General features: G+C 44.3%; 2 protein-coding genes across 2 annotated transcripts; one reads left to right on the top strand and one right to left on the bottom strand.

The window, feature by feature from the left end:
* Positions 1-2,045: 2,045 nt before the first annotated feature.
* On the top strand, positions 2,046-3,929 carry LOC136528855 (transcription factor BHLH3-like). Its single transcript, XM_066521860.1, has 4 exons — positions 2,046-2,773; positions 2,921-3,091; positions 3,207-3,377; positions 3,541-3,929. Exons 1-4 carry the CDS (start codon positions 2,048-2,050, stop codon positions 3,619-3,621), a joined length of 1,149 nt encoding a protein of 382 aa, XP_066377957.1. The 5' UTR covers positions 2,046-2,047; the 3' UTR covers positions 3,622-3,929.
* A 2,248-nt stretch (positions 3,930-6,177) lies between these two features.
* LOC136528828 (serine/threonine-protein kinase ATR-like) lies at positions 6,178-19,286 on the bottom strand. Its single transcript, XM_066521817.1, has 15 exons — positions 19,031-19,286; positions 18,789-18,942; positions 18,036-18,148; positions 17,622-17,956; positions 17,422-17,546; positions 15,342-15,486; positions 14,737-15,270; positions 14,581-14,656; positions 13,387-13,735; positions 11,933-13,192; positions 8,545-11,848; positions 7,906-8,469; positions 7,008-7,631; positions 6,712-6,906; positions 6,178-6,586 (listed from the first exon to the last, which is right to left on the bottom strand). Exons 1-15 carry the CDS (start codon positions 19,185-19,187, stop codon positions 6,419-6,421), a joined length of 8,103 nt encoding a protein of 2,700 aa, XP_066377914.1. The 5' UTR covers positions 19,188-19,286; the 3' UTR covers positions 6,178-6,418.
* Between the last annotated feature and the right edge of the window lie 207 nt (positions 19,287-19,493).

Below are 19,493 nucleotides of genomic sequence, written 5' to 3' on the forward strand. Positions count from 1 at the left end.
GGTGGCTCCCTGGTGTTGGGCGTGGGGAGAGGAGTCGGCGCGTGGGATCCAGATCCAGGTTCGGTGGTCGTTTGAGTCGAGAAAAGACAGAAAAATAAAAAAGAACCGTGGCTGCAAGGTGGGAGTCGCGCGCGGAGCGATTCGGTGTTTTATTAGCCTTTAATTTTAATAGAAACGAATTTATGTGTGTATTTTTCTGGATGTATAATGATTAGAGGCTTTCAGCGGACGACTTTTTCTTAGTGAGACCTAGTGTAGTTTTGATTGGTGCATTATAGTAGATGCCAGTACGTAGGATGTAGGAGCATGTAACATGTATAGTTGCAAGAGTGTACATACAATCTGCCTATTCGGCTAGGGCTAAAACGATCATATACGATCGTGAATTATTAGTACTGGCTGGTTTGGTGTGAGAGAAAAATACTGTTCTGACTGAAAAAATATACGATGCTATGACCAAGCGAGCTGGCCGAATATACTTATACAGTACATAAAACTCCAAAAAGAGTAGTAGTGTAGTACTAGTGGACAGAGACTATCAGTGATTAAGAAAATGTTTGTCACAGAAATCAATCAATTTCATTTCATTTCAATCAACTGGCATGACAATGAGGAAGAGGAGGAACTCCACACTCACCAAAGTTTCCACAGTGTGGGTGTGGGTGCGGGTGTGGAGCCTGTCCTGTCCTGCTTCTGAATCTGAATGCCCTCTCTGCCTGACGAGTCATGAGTGTTGAGCCTTTCAAAGTCTGTGCCCGTGGCGTCCAGAAAGACGGTTTTGGATCCTTGCTTGCTGCTCCTGACTTCCTCCTTGTTTAGTTGTTTATTACTAATCTCTTTCCCTTTAGTGTATCTGCAGCAGAGTCTTCACTTTTGTTAACTGCCATTTCTAGCTTCATGATGCTACTAGCAGTTAACAAAAGTGCCATTATCTCTTCTGGACGCATCAGGTTTAGCTCCAATTGAGTGAGTAGTACTCATGGCTTGATGAGTTGTGCATTTTTCAGACCGGTATTGAGGAACAAATATTTCAAACATTCCCTAAACGATGGTGATATCTCATGAAAATAAAAACACGGTATTATCTGTACCATTCTTTTTATTTTTCAAATCCAAGAACAGAATCACACACAGGGTGGTGCACTGGTGTAGTATGTAGTACTGTGCGACAGTAGTAGTTCTCGACTTCTCGTCCTCTCGATGCTACTGACAGCAATTAGCATTACATTTATTTATGTCCAGCAGAGACGCATCAGTCATCATAGTGCTTGTTTAGTTGGCGAATTTTTTGGCGAAATGGTACTATAGCAATTTTGTTGTTATTTAGCAATTAGTGTTCAATCATAGTCTAATTAGGCTTAAAAGATTCGTCTCGTGAATTTCGTGTAAACTGTGTAATTAGTTTTATTTTTTATTTATATTTAATGCTTCATGCATGCGTCCAAAAATTTGATGTAACAGGAAATCTTGAAAAATTTTGGGAACTAAACACTACCACAGTACCCCTTTGCCTATTATTCATAGATGACACTAATTACTCAGCAGTACTCCGTAGACAGTAACAACTCATGAATGAGTGATGGGATCACAAGGCAGAGCTTTCTCCAACAGGACGAATCCTGGAGCCTATCACTGTTATTCTGCCCTAGGGTTCACAAGTCACAATACAACAAAAAACAGATTGGGGGCCTCTCTGCATTCTACTGCTACTAGCAGTACAGACCACAACTTAATCAGCAGAAAACCCCATGGATTAATTAATTAAACAAACAGACAAACAAATGGATGGATGGATGTGAGCTCACACAATACAGGCATAAGCATCAAGTAGTGTAGTGAGAACTGAGAAGGCAGCAGCATGGTTCTTTTCCTTTCCAATCCAATCCCATCAAGACTAGTACCTCCCTCCCTTCTCCCCTAATGACATGGAAGCCATCAACTCAAACCTACCTTAATGGCCACTGTTCACCATTTATCATAGGGAATAATTGTCCCCCTTCCATTCCCCATATATTAATCCCCCTTCCCCTCACCCTCTCCTTCACCCATGGCATTGGCATCCTCCGCTCTCCCTCTCCCCACCACCACGCCTTCCTCCTCCTCACAAGCCATAGCCACCACCACCTCTTTCTGTGCTTACCCTCTCGCATTCTTCGAGTTCGAGGAGAAGGAGGCGGCGGCGGCGGCGATGGAGCTGGAAGAGCAGGCCTTCCTGGAGGAGATCCTCTCCCTGCGGAGGGACGGCTGGGACTGCAATGCCATGGGGGACTTCTTCTCCCCGGCGGCGGCCATGGACTGCTCCTTCCAGGACCGCCACCACCAGGTGCCCACCGTCAGCGTCCTCCCCACCTTCACCGCCTCCTACGCCCAGCCGCAGCCGCAGCCGCAGCCGGCGGTGGCGCCCGGCTTCGACTGCCTCAGCGAGGTCTACGGCGCCGCCGCGGCATTCGGCGGGCCCAATGACGGCGACTACGGCGGCGAGATGGGGTTCCTTGACGTCGTCGAGCCCAAGACGGCGGCGGCGCTGGTGGACGGCGTCGGCGTCGGCGGCGCCACCGCGGGCCTCGGGGTCTGCAAGGTGGAGCCCGGCCTGGCGGAGAGCGGCGGCGCGTTCGGCCCTGGCCCCAGCGTCGCGCCGCCGCCGGCCCCGGCGTCCAAGAAGAAGAGGGTCGAGGGGATGCCGTCCAAGAACCTGATGGCCGAGCGCCGCCGCCGCAAGCGCCTCAACGACCGCCTCTCCATGCTGCGCTCCGTCGTGCCCAAGATCAGCAAGGTGAGAAGGCCAAAAAAAATCTCTCCTTTTCCTTGGTTCTTGTCCTCCTCGGCCAAGAAAGGACATTTGCATCAACAGCAAACAAACAATCTATCTATCTATGGCGGCTGGGCTGATGAGATATGAAATGTGCGTCGTGGTGCGCAGATGGACCGGACGTCGATCCTGGGCGACACGATCGACTACATGAAGGAGCTGCTGGAGAGGATCAAGCTGCTGCAGGAGGAGATCGACCAGCAGCAGCAGGAGGCGCCGGGCATGCTCAGCGTCTTCCGGGAGCTCAACCCCAACGAGATGGTGGCCAGGAACACCCCCAATGTACGTGAAGAAGTGAGCTGTTGCTGTTGCTATTGCTGCTGCTACTGCGATTGGGGGAAGGGAAATGTGAGGCGAGGCTGAGATGCTGCTGCTATGTACGTGATGCCTCGTGCAGTTCGACGTGGAGCGGAAGGAGGGCGGCGACACCCGGGTGGAGATCTACTGCGCCGCCAAGCCGGGGCTGCTGCTGTCCACGGTGAGCACGCTGGACACGCTAGGGCTCGACATCCAGCAGTGCGTCATCAGCTGCTTCAACGGCTTCGGCATGCACGCCTCCTGCTCCGAGGTAGTGACCACTCCCTGTCCATCCATTGGTTCGCTGCCATTCATACTCCTTCGCCCTCAAATTGGATGCAATCATGCAATGCAATGCAACAAGTTTGCTCCTTGAATGGTTGCTGGAGAAGAGGGTGCCTAACTGACAATTTTTGGTGGCAATGACATCGCAGATGCAGAGGGACATGATCAGCGCCGACGTGATAAAGCAGGAGCTGTTCAAGAACGCTGGCTACGGCGGAGGCTGCTTGTAGAGGGCATGGGAGGAGGAAGAAGAAGGGGATCAGGAGGCAGCAATTAATTAAGCTTGAGCAGCGCTAGTAAAAGGCAGGCAGGGCAGAGGCTGGCAAAGATTTGGGAGGCCTTTTTGCAATCAATCTCCCCATCATACATAACCCACTTCGATCTACTATCCATGTTAGCAGTGTGTGTCCGTCCGTCCTAGCATCATGCAGGATGCAAAGGTTGCCCTGTGCTGCTGAATCTTTCTCCTATATTTATTATTAATTAACAAGAGCAAAGCTCGCTGCCTTTCTAATGATTGATCAGAAGTGCCTTTGGCGATTCCCTCTCTTTTTGGATATATCTATATATATTAATGTTCTTCATTCAGCTCCTCTGTTCTGTTCTGTTCGTTGTATTGTGGATGTATAATGTTAGCTCATATTGTGGAGGTATCAAGGAAGGAAGGGCATGTGTGTTGCTGAAATATTCAGTCCAGCTTATGATCTGTATCTGTATGTATTGCCAATTCGCCATTGCCGGTGGACGGACACTGCAACCAACCAATGAAGCAAAGAAATGTATTTGTAGAGTAGAAGTAGAACAGACAGGAAACAATGAGGCACTAGAGTGCCACCGCAAAATTCTGCTCTTCTTTGCTTGCTGTCACATTCTGATACAACTACTACCAAGCACTAGAGTTCCGGCCGCCTAATGAAGGAGGGAGCGGAAGAGGAAAACCCCCTTCCCTCCATTCCATGCTTCATTTGTTCATCATCATCTGTAATGATCGCTATCACGGGGCGGGACTTGCGGAGGCTCCAAGCTTTGGCCCTGTTGGCTTAGCTGGGCTTAGCTGAAAAGCTTGGCTGAGAAGGACTGCTTGCTGATTTGTTGTGAAAGAAAAACATTGTACAAATGGCTGATAAGGCTGATTTGTTGCTTCTTGTTGATCTTGGGCCCTCTCCTTTCTCTCTCTGTCGAATCCAAGCATGGAGGGTCGCTTTCGCAATCTCCCGTCTTGCTTGCTGCTCCCGTTGGTTCCATGACCGTGGTCCATGGATGGACTCCGTTTTCTAAGGGCGGTAAAAGATTTCACCACGGAAGCAGATCAGTGGCGCTTGTCGTATCTCTTGGCGCTCTGCACGGCGACTGCGGGCGAGGTAGGATGCCGGCAGGGAAAGCGTCATTGATGGACGTGTTTGACCCCTAGTAGTTTTTGTATATACGGAGTATTCCTACTTCTGCTACGCAGACAAAGACGGTGTCCAGCCGTTTGTCTGCCCAACCCGTTTTCTTCTTCTATCTTCTGATGAGCTAACAGTTCAATACTCAGACTACCGTTTTTAATGGAAGTCTCACTTGTCTCTGAGGCTCAAATAATTTTAAACTTAACAAGATTTATAACAAACGGTTAACATTTATATATCAAATATAGGCTCATTATGAAAATAAAGCATCCTGGCCGAATTTGTAATTGCCCTATCCTAAATCCTAAAAAAGCAGCCAACCGCATCTTCAGCTAACTGATTGCTAATGGCTAATGCTGCGAGGAATGAACAACTCCCCCAGGACGGATCGTCGTCCACTGCAGGTCCATCTGAACCTTGTAAAGGTGCTCAATCTAGACTCCAAAGTTTGTACTTTTCTTGTCCAGGCCAGACGCCTTTGCTTTGCTTTTCGTAGTCGTACTAATATCTAATACAAGGAAGACGGTGACCGTGCGTGCTAATGTATAGGAGTATGTTTAGTATAGTAGTGGTAGATGCAATGAGTTGCCATCAGGACAAGATGAATGGGGTTATTATAACAAAATATATTAAGGAAGTAAAAGAATGACAGGCTTGCGCAAGTAATTAAGAAAAGAAAGATGCTGAACTGCTCGCTATAGTTTGCCAACCGTAGTATTGTCTTGTGTGGGAGCACCAGCTCCAGCACCAAGAGGTCAGAGGAGGTAGGCGACATGCCCTCACGTTCACGGCCTCTGATCACCTCAGCGCTGCAACTGCACTGTAGGGTTGCCGCGCGAGGCGGGCGCTCCATGGCATCCGATGGGTTGTCGGCCGCAATGACTGCCATGAGGGCAGCGCTCATCAGTCATCATAACCATATACAGCGCGCTTATGATCATGTCCACGAGCAGGAGGCGACGCCGCCCATGATCCGATCTCCACCAGAAGTCCAGTAGGGTATGGGTGGTCCCAGCAAGCGTCTCTCTTCTCTTCAGCCCACACCACACCGTCGCCGGCCGGTATACGAGGAATCTAACACAGAGCGCACCATGAACTGGTGGAGTTGTGGTGTATAGGAAAGGAAACGGCCTGCAGGATACCCAACTGAGCCGGACCCATATAATTAGCTGGGCTGGACCTTAACGTTTCTTGAGATAGGACCTTAATACTGTTGCTTTATAATAAGCAGTCCTGATTGCTTGTCTTACCATGTGCCTTTTGATTCCATTCATGGGCCATGGCGTATTGCTTGTGCCTCACAGTCACAGTCACACCTCACACGACACCACCATTCGTTCAGTTCCAAACTTCCAATGCCAATGGATCAACACTAAGATTTTTGACTGCTATAAGTGCTACCCCGAGAGGCCAAAGTCATGTTGTAATATTACTAGATGAAAGAAGCATTGATATGCTAGCTAGTAGGTACAGCAGCAATAAGGGCGTAGGGCAGCCATAGGGCTATTACAAAATGCCATTTTCTGCCCAAAGTTTCTGTCAACCAATATATATATATATATAGACACACACACACACACACACACACACGTAGTAAGAGAGAGAGAGAGAGAGAGGACGACCTGTTATTATATAGAACTTAGAACCATGGCATCCACCAGATGTACATTTTGCCGAGGTTGTTGAGGGAGACTGCTTCAGCGATCAGCCGCCGCGCTTGGCCTTCCACGGAGAGCGGCAGTGAAGGGCTGGCTTTAGCACCCACCAGAACTCCCTGGAGCCTCGCTTTGATGTTAGTGATGGCCCTCTGGAAGATTGGATTGTATACAACAAGAGATACATCAGAATGCTACCGGTGTAATGGTGGTTACTATACTTCTAAGACGTCAAATATGCACTCGTCCAGTGCCCTTGCTGTATATGCCATCATACCTGCGCGTGTGGGTTCTGGACTTCACCTCCGCTAGACTTGTTAAGTTTGGTCCACTCGACGAGTGGATCATGGATGAAGGTCTCAAGGACAGTCATGAGGGTCTCCTTGTGGGTCCTGAGAACAGATAGAGTGATTTCACAGACTTTTAAAAATACGCCTTCATACCCAGTGATGCCCAAGCCATCGATCATGTTCTGCAGTTGAAGTCCAAGAAAAAAAAACCATGTTACAGGTCAGATATCCACAGAGCTTGAAAGGCACGAAAAACTAACCAAGACATGCTCTCGCTACTTACCTGTGTAAGCCTAAACGGCACCACCTCAGGCTTGTCCAGTAGCAAGCCCCTATCAAACAGGCAGCTAAAATCCACGTGCACACAGTCCCCGGTCGTCGAGTCGAAGAGGATGTTTTCACCATGCCTGTCGCCCAGCCCCACGATGTGCCCAACCATTGACCACACTGCCGTGGTATGTGCATATGCCACTCTAGCACGAAACCATGCAGCTGGTTCAGAGAATGTTGTCAAGAACCATTTGTGGAAAACTGGGGGAAACATTGGAAGGATTCTGGTCTTCAGCATCACATCGTCAGGCATTTTCCCATGGCATGTGTCATATATCTTCTTGATTTGTGAATTTGTTTTCGCCCTATCAAACTTCCCAAAAGTTATGTAGATGTCCTGAAGAATATGCCGAAGACCACGAGTATTGGGCACCCATTCTACCATTCCACAATCTTCGGTAAGTGGTACCACTGCAAAGGTTCTGATATAGAGCTTTCTCCTGCGGCTCTCAGGGACCGTGGAGAGGAGACGGTTGATCATTGCATTGAACTCCATCATGCGTGAGTCTTTCCTAAGATCATCCTTAGGTTTGCAAAGAAATGGACGTTCAACTCCATCACTTCCGAGGAAAACAACCTGAAGTTCAAAATGATCAGCTGGTGAGTTGCTATCAGCCTAGTGAAGTATAAGCTATAGGACTATAGCCAACTCTGATACTAACAAACTTGTACAAGTGTCGAACAGCCTTTTAACTTCAATATCAAATTCAACAATGATTTGTACAACACTCTAGAAATATTCACCATCTAACAAAATTTAGAATGGCTTTTGATGTGAAATTTAGTTAGCCTAAACAGTTTCTCTTCATACTAATGCAGTAATTAATCAAGCAAGGCAATGCTCAACGTACCTTCTTTGGTTTCTGAAGGGAGTTAAGAATTTCTGCTTCATCAGCTATTCCAGCTATAGTGGGATGTTGAGAGACTGAGAAGGGGTGAAAACCAGATTGATCCGACATATTTGAATCATATGATGGCAGAGTCACAGTTAAAGCTTGCTGGACAGGTAAGATAATTCCTAGTGGCATCATTCTTTTCAAGGCACTGAACTCAGTTGAGATGTTTATTGTTTTCGCCCTTGGTTGCCCTGGATGAGAGCAGAGCCTAATAAGATGGCCTATAAGATTAGTAAATTGACTGAAGAGTGCATTACTCCCACGCCGACATCCTTTCTTTGCTGACTGCAATATTTCTGCAGCAGCATCTCGTCTTGCCAGAACAGTGGAATTAGACACTGCAGCCATCATCCAAAGAGCTTGTTGAGGGTATTCCCGTAAAATAGATGTGATGATGCATTTGACCATTCTGACAACAGCAGCATATTGGTGACAGATGCGGGAGATCAACTGAGACAGCACAGTAAGCCACTGATATGTTGGTAGATCCTTCAAACACCCACGTATGAGGCCTAAAACCTGCAATGGGCTGATTAAGTTTCTTACGCAGAATGAAAAAAAAAAGAATATGAAAAGGATGTGCAATCAATTTACATTTGCATTAATCTCTTTCATGCGTTGATTGGAGGAAGATTCATTTCGGACATATATGCTTCCAAATTCAAACCAAAGAGTAAGCATTCGAGGCAGTGCTTGAAAAAGATTCTTATGTCCTTTGTGAAGTGCTTTTCCATAACATAGTAGCACTCCCGGAAGAAATTCACACCAAGGCTTCTCTTTTTCTTCAATTGCCCTGCTTGCAGAGCTAGAAGGGACTGATCCAACTTTACAAGCAAACTTATCTTCTTGCCTTTTCCTAGCATCAACAAGCAAATCATCAAAAAACTTTGCCATGCAGAAAAAACTTTTTTCCCACTTGGGCCGCAATTCCGTTACTCTAGAATAGAGAGATTTGATATCCGCACTCTGTTTTTGCCCTGTATTGTGAATCCATCTAGTATAGAGAAGCAGGGTTTTAGACACATCTGGATTCTCTTTCGATGCTTGTGTTGCAGAGATAGGTGCATTTGGCAAAGCAAGAGAGAGGCTACAAAGAGATGAAACGACAGCATTTCCCAAAACTTCCGCTGGCATGTTGATAAGCGTTTGCTGAAGTTCAGCTATAGCGCTATCAAACTTCCGTATATTCCAGAGATACTTTGCCTTCTCCATGTGAGCATTGGGGGCACCTGAGGCATCTGCTTCTAGTATTGCAAGGTGGGCTGTCTCATTGTGACCAGCCAAACGGCAGAGCTTAGCATACTGAAGCCAGCAGTTCCCAACTTGAACATTCATATGACTCTGACTAAAAACCACCCTTCGCAGAGCAAGTAAAGGTTCCCTTGTCCACAGTGATGGCTGTGTGCATCTCAGACGGTTCTCCCAATCCTTCGTTAACTTCAGAAAGTTTGGATCGTTTGCACGAAATGACTTATCAATAAATGACTCATCTCCCAACAGGGAATTGAAGTCTTCCAACTCACGCAACATATGGAGCTTGACAACATAAGGATATGCACGCATATATGAGTCCATGCCTGCCGCAGCCAGAGGTACAAGCAATGCTTGCTTGGACTGGGCAATTTTTTCAGCAACCAGAAACTGATCTTTGATCATCATGGCCTTGAATATCTTAGCAAGATCCATGTCAAAAGAAGCATTATTCTCAGAACTGCTGAACACCAGACCCTTGTCTGTCCTGGTCAGATATGAATCCATGAGATCCCATCTCCCTAATCGCCACGCTGCTTGCACTCCATGCATGAACCAAGTTTTCTTATACTGGGGTATACTGCAAACCAAACCGTCCACATGGGCGATCATGCCTTGAAGGTGGCACATGTTTAGCAAACAATTAAGAACATCGGATTGTCTATGAACAGAGGTAGGTTCCATTTGCAAGGCCTGTTCACATAAGGTTAGGACTTCAGCCCAGTTTCCAGCTTTCTCATTAATGATAAGCTGATCCTGTAGGCTCGATGACTTCCTCAGATTCGCTAAACCTAGGAGGCCATCAGGCTCATCCAATCCTCCATATATTTCCATAAGAAAAGATATGTCATTGTCTGAAAAGGTGCCACTACACTCCGCAGCTGGATTGGAGGAACCAGAATTCTCCTGGACATGGGATTCAAAGTACATTAGAGCACGAGCATGAGCTTGACATCTAAGAGAGGCCCTTGCTAGAGTGACTTTAGGTATAGCAGCCAGCAACTCAGCAACATTGCTACACTGCACCAGCATTTGATCCTGTTCATGATCAGAATATGTGCGATCTTTCAGTTTACCTCCATGCTTTCCAGCCATGGCATAACTAGACTGGGATAAAGCAATTTCCTGTTTGAGGTCATCAACCCATTGCCCAAGGTTATCAAGTAAAGTGAAGATGGCTTGAATACAGACCTCACTCTGCCCCACTGCAATTTCATGAACAGCAGCCCCACTATTTTCAGAAGCAGCAGCATTGAGAACACACAGAATTTCCTCAGTAATGCTCTGACGAGCCTCTGGAGTACCATAACAGACAACATTTAAGACCAAGTATGGTAAGAGATAGATTGCAGTTGGCATGTCATGCCGAAGAATTCCACGGCATGCACTAAAAATACTAGAACGGGATCCAGTTGCATGTGATGACAACTTTCTAATCCAGTAGTATATCCACCTTCTAAAAGACATTGTTGGGCGGAATATTGGGCCAGCTAAAGCAGAATCAGTTGTGTTAGGAAGATGAAACCTCGATGTTAAGCATGGGGCAATAATTTCCTTGACATAGTTTGAGAAACGGTCCCACAACTTTTGGCCCCTGTAGCTCATCTCACAACAATTTGATTCTTCACTAGATGAAGACTGGCAACCTGCCAATTTTAGTAGCTCCTGGATAGCCAAGGCAGCAGAATCTTGCACTGTAGTGTCAGCAGCAGCTCTGAATGCCCTTGCAAGATGCTTGTGGATCAACTCAAATATCAGATCATCATCTGAACATTCTATCTTAAAGCGCTCACAAGAACTTACCTTCAACTTAGCAGGATCAACAGCACCAAGTGCGCCAAGACAGTCTGCACAAACTAGTTTCAGTCTCTGGCCAACAACAGTCCTTGATTGCTCTGCACATCCTTTAAGTAAAGCCATAACTAAAGAGCTTATTACATCCAAATCAGCAATATCTTCACCAATGATAAGAGCAGTCATATCCTCCCTTCTGGCATTGAATAATTTACTCAGCTCACAAGCTACCATGTACCTCACATTTAAGCTTTCATGATTAAGACCATTGACAGCATCCTTCAGATGATCTTGCAGTGTCATTAGCCCTCTAGCTTCCTCTATTACCTTGTTTACTTCCGATAAAGACGGTATGCTAGGCAACAGTGGTAATTCACGTATATGTTGCTTTAGCAAGCTATTGTTTTTCACAACAAGCTCTTCTAGGATTTCAACAATTTTACCTAGGTTCATGGAAGGACATCCTCTGCTCCTTTCCAGAGATGGAATGAAAGCAGCTACAACTTGGGACAGAACATATTTGATACTACTTGGTGATACTTGAGCCAATTGCTTTATGAAAAAATGTAAGACATCAAGACCACCCATCTGGAGACCTTCCTTATCAATGGCGAAACTCAACAGGACCATAATCTTTGGCGTATGTGTACTCAAATAAGGGCCCATCATCTCAATCAATTTCCTTATTCGCTGGAGAGCTTGTTTTTGAAGCTTCATATCATCAGAGTGAAGCATCTTCTTGTCAATGCTATTGAGAAGGCGAACAAAATCATTCCTCAAAAACTCAGGAAGAGTTTCACTGCCTGTCAGAATTCTAGCAATATTCTGAATTGTTGGTGAGATTTTTGCTGTCCTGAAAATTAAAATATTATTAGAAAATTGTTCATATATACCTAACATTTACAATGAACTGCATGTCTAATGGAAAGAATATAACCTTATATCATTCTCAATCTGATCAGATTCCCCAGGAAAACATACAATTTCATCAAGCAGTGTAGGCAAAGCAGCTGCAAATATCTCTTTGCTATCAGTTCCCGTCTCATTCTTATAAAATTGCAGAACTGATGGTAAATGCTGCCCATCTTCATAAAAAAGAGCAAAGCAGAGAACTTTAGGCAACATATTTACAATCAGTGGTACCAACTCAGTGTTTAGATGGCTTGCCAGTTCACGCAGAGTAAAAATAGCATGGTTATTGTTTGGGTGCGATACAATGAGCTTTGGTATAACTGATGGAACCATTCTCTTAATCAGCTCTACGGTCTTAATACCTACAATGTCCTCAGCGAATTCCTTAATTATTACTGGATGAGTCACAAGTCTAGATGACAGATAGTCATATAAATTATCTCTAGCATGTGAGTACCTCAAGAGGAAGAGATCCAGTCCTCCTTTGAAACAGTATGCACAGCATCTGTGAATTAATCTCAATGCAGTCATCCTTATGATGGAATTATGATTATCAAGCTGGCCAATAAGTAACACAAATGAACAGAAGAAAACTTCTCCATGAATATCACTAACTTTCACAATAGTACCAATTGATTCCAGAAGTGTCAAAAGAATCTGAGAATCTTCAGCTTTGGTGAAAGCACATTTTATCTTGTCCATGAACTGAAGTTCTTTAGACCCTCCATTCATTCCCAGTCCACCAGAAAACAAAATATCCATAACATTGTTTTCCAAGAAGCAGTAGACTACACCAGAAAATGCTTCCCTGACAGCTTTCATTTCATGACACAGAAGAAATTCAAAACACTGATTCCACCGAGTTCTCATCTCAAGTAGAAGATGCCTGCTAGAATGCCTCAATAACCGTGGCAAAGCTTCAACCAAAGAAACTATAGATTCCTCAGAAGTCCCTGTGTAGAGAAATTTGAAAAAGAGAGTGTGGGCCTTGGAGATGTTAATATTGAAGTCCACATTCTCAACTTGTAATGGTGCAATGTCCACTATAGAAACTTGCTCTTCATTGTGGACAGTTCTATTCATGATATCACATTGAGGGCAACAGAAACCTCTCAAGAGAAGATCTAATGTTGACACAGGTTGTTCATAGTGCTTGTCCAAGAATAGCTTGCAATGGTCCCCCACATTGTCGGTGTGATCAGTGGTTCCATTTAAGCAAGATAGAAAACCAAGTGAAAAGGCAATACTTTTCCCCACGTTCTCGAGTCCTAAAGCATCCACTGACCTGTAGCAAGCAAACAAGGGACAGCATAGTAAGATATCAACCTAAAATCATGGAACTACATGTATTTAAGAACAAAATTTGAAGGATAGAATCACATGTACTGGATAACAAACAAAATAACTTATTAAAAAACTTTAACTGGAAAAGTACATCTCATCTACAATAATCATGAAAGGGGAAGCAAGTCCACTCACTCAAGTTTCTTAAACATTGCTCCAAGCATCCTAGGACCAGAATATAACACAATTATGGGTAGTGATATAATTGCCTCATTTTTAGTCTCAGCAGTTCCATTACGGATAGCCAAATCAAGGAATTCAAGATCACATCCAGAAGTCAGTCTATTGCCAATCTTAGCACAGACTTGCAACAAAAGATATTCTATCTTGTAGTTTGAACTAGTTTCAGTGACAGCATGACCAACATCCCACATCAGTTTCAACATGCTGATGAGGTCAGCATATGTTGGATGAACAAAATGTGTACCATCACCAATCAACTGAGAGTCATCTTCAAGAAGTTTAGTGTGCCCAGGAAGATTGACTGCACCAACATTAAGACAAAAAGGGTTAGCTACTAAAGTTGAAATAAAGAGACACACAACTTGATTACCATATACTCAGGAAGGTCAAGCATAATCTAAACCTTAAAAACTTGTAAGCTGATGTCAGGGAGAAACAGATCCCTTACGTATACCATTTTTTACAAGCCTAACTGTCCTAATGTTGCAGTCTTGAATATGCTTTGTTCGAGGGATGCTGCTGCAAAATTGCAAGGGTGTATAATTTGGACCACCACAAACAGCTCCATGTGCATGCTAAGTAAGCTAGCTTATCTGGGCATTCGGATTTAGGAATGGGGGTAATTTGTGGTTACTTTTCAGAGCAGTACAGTGCTTATTTATAAATGCTGCTGTCGAAAACGAGAACAGGCAAATCATTCTGTTCAGTTTGGCAAATCAGATCGAGTTTGACACATTATTTCTTCCATGGTCCTTAGTCTCACATTCCAAGCATTTGTTCTGTATTTTTAAACACAACTGTATCTCTGTCTGGGAAGTATTACCAACGTGAAAAGAAAATTAAGAAGTACTCCCTCCGTTCCAATTTATAGGTCGTTTTGGTATTTCTAGATACACATTTTTTATTATGCATCTAGACATATTGTATATCTAGGTACATAGCAAAATCTATGTACCTAGAAAAGCCAAAAACGACCTATAATTTAGGACAGAGGGTGGTAGCACATATTTAGAGCTCTTCCAAGACAAATGAACCTGATGTCTCAAAGACAGATCATAAGAAAATTGCAGCACATAAGGCCCAACAAGACATGCACAAAATGCAAAGTGCTGCTAAATTAAAGACATGCAGAAGTGGAAGGCTCACATTGGAGAAGCATTACAGTATGAAGAGCTTCAAAATACAGTGGCACGTCAAATGAATGCAAGTTTCTCTGGGCTGTCTGCAAGATTAATAATTTTTAGGATGAAAAAAATACAAGCTAAATCAATAAACGTGCAAGTTTCAGTGATTGTTGCCTACCTGTTTATGAATCCAAGAAATCCAGGAAAGGACTTGCTTAGAAACTCTGGTAAACAGACTTGTCTTCGGATAAACACATAATGAAATACACAGCAGACTAATCACTTCTATAGCAGCCTCAGGGTCTAATGGATAAGTCTCATGATTGTCTGGTGACAGGCAATTAATCAGTGAATTTAAAGACTGTAGAAAAGCATAGCCATAATCTTCTTTTTCAAATCCAGTGGCAGCAGAAAATCCTGATTCAGTCATCTTCTTACGTTTGGCAGAACTGCTTTCCTCATGCCGTGATATTCTTTTCTGGCCAACTTTTGGCAACTCAATTTTTCCAGATCTTGCCTGAGGACTGCTTTGACCATTACCATCATCCAGAGTGAAAAAGGTTTGACCAAATTTGCTGATAACCGCTCGAATGCATTGAATCAGTTTGCTGCAAGGTTTTGGCAAGCATAGCAACTTCAGAAGGATTTCTGGTTTCCATACTTGTACAGAGCAAAGTTCAACTATTCTCTTGTATGCAGTGTACAGTGCAACCTGAAAAGGAGTAGGGGGTTAGTAGATGGAACTATGCATAGAACCTAGGTAAGTCAAGTTGGTCCTTGAACCTGAAGTTCTGCACTTTTGCTGGTCTTTACTGCTTTTTCGAGAATATTAACAATATCAACAGCTGTAGATTCAACAATATAGTCAGGACATGAAGAATGCAGTGCATGAAGACACGCTCCCATTGAGAAGTCATAATCTGCATCTCTGCAGAAACCAAGATAAAGCATTTTGGTAACGTGTCAGATTTCTGGATTCCAATAAACAAGGGGGAACCAAAATCTATGTTATAAGTTACTACTTCTATTTGATATATAAATCATTTTAGGCCTTGGCAGAAGTCAGGAACTACAGTAGCAGTGTAGCAGAGAATGTTGCCAGTCAAGACCTCGTTCATTACAAGGACTGTTTTCCTCCCCTCCAAAGAGACCTAATTCTTAATTCTCTCCCCAAGAGGAATGCATGGGAAATGATGACACATTTATTGATTAGAAATTTAGAATAGCATCCAATTAGCATGGGCAGAATAGGAACAAAAGGAGAACTTTGAATGAAAATTTTTAAGAAGAGCTGTAAAACGTTAAACCTACAATTGGAACCGTATGGAGTATGGATTTTCACATGAGGTAGGATGAAGTGATATGTCTAGTTGCAATTTCCTTTGACCTCGAACCCCGCAACAGTTATATGAATCATCTATCTGGATTTAATTTTAATATTGTCTTCGATGACCAAATAAACCACCCAATTACTGCCACCATTCAGATTTAGAGCGTGCCTTTTATTTTCCTGTGGGCTTGTTCAAATTTAGAAGGTGTAACTAGTTTCCAAGGAATTAATTAAAGTACAGTTATACATTTGTTAGTGGTTTTCTGCTTTGGTTCACAGGCAAGTTATTTAAGCAAAGGCAGTAATTGATCCACGGTCATGCACATACGCATGCGGCTTCATTTAATGGCTGTGTAACTAGTACATGGCAGGAAACAAAGCTTCAGAGAGTAATGTATACTTAATGAATTAAGCAAGTGCAATATTGTTGGCTATCATGCTCCTTGGTATATGAGCCAAAAAATGTGGGCCCTGAAAAGAAAAAAACTAGGGAGTATTTGCTAGGTATAGTCTAATTAGCAGCTGGTTAGCATGTAGGTTGGCAGCACATTCTTCACTTGAGTCAGTGCAAGGATGGAGAAAATAATAGGAAATTTGGTTTGATACAAGCAACTTGGAACTTGGAAGGACAATGATGCACATGCAGCACATAATAGAAAGGAAAATTATCTGAACATGAAGGTTCGTGCCTTTGTGGAGTCAAACAGCTAACGTGCTTGCATGCCTTTGTTGAAGAGAAAAATGTTGATCTCTTCTTTTAATTTATCTAGCTTTCACATGCTCAATTTTTTTCCCGGTTGGCCAATACAGCAAAACAATACCAATGGTGCAGTCGTGGGCTAGTTCTCATGCAGAAAATGGTTATAACTAGGGAGTACTTTATGTGTAAGTGTGTTGCCTAGGGTAGTAGGGTTTGTTGTCTGGGCTATCATGGTTAGGGTTTTTCGCCGGTTTTCCATCTAATAAACCACGTGTCTGTGTGGTTTTCAGGCCTAGTTTCCCTTATAAACCGGGTCAATTACATTCTACTTAATTGAAAGGCAGAGCTCCTGTCATTGCATTAAAAAAAATAGATTCAATTCAGATTCGAAGACGGAAAATAGTGAAACATCCAAGTTATATTCTTGTTCCTACCTTGAACTAAAGGCACGATGGACTCATGTGTAATTTGGGGATGTACTGTGCCAAGATTTAATATAAGTCCCCCTTCCCTTCGAAAAAAGGCACGATGGACAAAAATGAAAAAATGCATAGCTGAGCAACTTTAAAGTGGTAGCTATCTGTTTCATTTATAATTTTACAGAGAGAAGTTCCAAGCAGTAACTTTTTTTTCATTCCAGTGACAGTAAAGAGAAATAGTATGTAAATGTAAATCTATTTCCAAAAACGCGTGCAAAGCAGCTAAAGAAAACAGATGCAAATTACAATCCAGCATAACAATAACCCAATAGTGTCCAAGATCCAACTTATGTCTCCTCAATTGGGTGCAGTAATTTCAATAACTGGGAGCAATGAGTACGAACATAATTATACCTGATATCGGAGAGTTCGCTAATTTCTTGGCTCAAAATGCATGTGATTGAACGAATGATGTTTTCTAGAGGAAGAATCTCAGGAGTCATTACTGTGGCAACAATACGTGCGAAATCAAAACAAACCTGTTGCAACGGATTGACTTTAAGATACCAAAGGATAACCAAAAGTTAAAGCTATTCATCAAGAGAGATACCAACCTTATGCAGAGAACCATCCCCATAGCAGAGGATAGAACAAGCAGCAGAAACAAATGGCATGTTAACAAGCCCATCAAGATACAAGGTCCCATCTGTAAGACACTTGTTAACTAGTTTAATCAACGAAGTGGCAAATGGGCGCCATCTTGCATCGCCTGTCAGATCAACCAGCACGCCAGGTCCATTCTTAGGTCGGCAACTGGCTAGGAGCTCACTATAAGGCCCAGGTGTGTCTAATATATCCAAGAAGGATCCACAGAGGCATTTAACTAAACATCTTCCAGGAGGCACACCACTAGGACTTCTGTCATGCAATGATGCCACATATAGCACATCTGTTGGATTGGAAAAGGTCAAGTTTCAGCCCTTTCTGCATAATTATAGAATATAAGATGAACATAACAAAATGCATACCTTCTACCGCAACCATAGCATCTAGAAAGAATTGTCTGTAGGCTTCACGGTCACCTGTACGGAGAATGGAGAGAAGATTCCAAACTGCCTGGAATATAATCTCATGGCTCAACCTGCAATAGTGAAGAAAGAACATACATGTAAACAATAGGTGGGATGTTTAGCAAGTGAAATACGCCGGTGTGAAACTTATAGCACTACCTTATCAAATTACTTAAAAAAAAAGACTGCAAGGATGACAGCCACACACACTTGTAGTTCACATTTATACTATTATTACTATACATGTGAAGTCCTCCTTAGCCTACTAGGCCATTTTCCCTTTGACCCACAAGAAGAAATCCAAAGGTAAATTTATGCCCAGTTGCGGGTAACTTGGTACTCCTACTCTGGTAAATAACTTGGTACTCCTCTGGTAAATTAAGACACATGTTGCTAGGCACACTATACACTAATCACCAGTGGGTATCTGCACCTTTGGCCTCTTAGGCACAGAGATTATAAGCTAGCTCCATACCACGTCTGGATAGTAAATGGATTGGTACCGAATGGACAATATGCAACACCATTGCACGACTGTATCAATGGGGATAAATCTGTGTACATTTTTTTAGGGAAAAAGTGTACAACATACGAGATCCCAATCAAACAGCACATTCATACCACAATAGCATCCGCAATCTATTCCCGAATAGAAGAAGCGATAGGACTAGGGTTTAACGGAGGCGAAAAGGAGGGGAAGGAAGGCAGTGCCTGAAATTGGGCTCGGCGAGGAACGTGAGGATGCGGGCGATGACGCTGAGGACGTCGGCGGCGCGGCCGTTGTAGAAGACCCCGGGGAACTTGAGCGCCGTGAAGGCGACCAGCTTCAGGATCGCGCTGACTTCCCTGAGCTCCCTCCCGGCGGCTGCAACCTCGGGCCCACAGCAACGGTCAGGCCAACCGCGGTCCGCGGGAGATGAACGTGGACGGAGGGGGCGAGAAGGGCGGCGTACCTTTGGGGGAGGTGACGACGTAGTCGCGGAGGAGGTTGGGGAGCACCTCGCGGAGCTTGACCTCGAGGTGCGCGGAGCCCGGCTCGGCGCCGTCGGGCGCAGTGGAGGTCGAGGTGGACTCTATGAGCGCGCGGAGCTCGTTGATGTAGGTCGCCATGGCGCCGCGATCGCCTCAGCCGCCGCCACCGGAGCTGGGGCGGCAGCGGGAGGGGCGGAGGGCTCGGCGGCGGCCCTCGCTGGCCATCCCCTTTTTTTTCTTTCCCTCCTTTAATTTCGAACGGAAATGGTTTCGGTGTTCCCCTCTCCGGCTCTCCCACTCCGACAGGTTCGGCTGTTCGGTGTTCCCCCGCGTGGGCTCAATTGTGCCGCAAAGTAGGCCCAATTTAAAATTCAGAGCTAATTGGGCTGTTTTGTTAGGGCAGGTACGGGACTTGGGCTAAAACAAAAACTGGGCCTATTTAGT

Source organism: Miscanthus floridulus, chromosome 19 (assembly GCF_019320115.1).
Source record: "Miscanthus floridulus cultivar M001 chromosome 19, ASM1932011v1, whole genome shotgun sequence".
In the NCBI taxonomy this organism is placed as follows: domain Eukaryota; kingdom Viridiplantae; phylum Streptophyta; class Magnoliopsida; order Poales; family Poaceae; genus Miscanthus; species Miscanthus floridulus.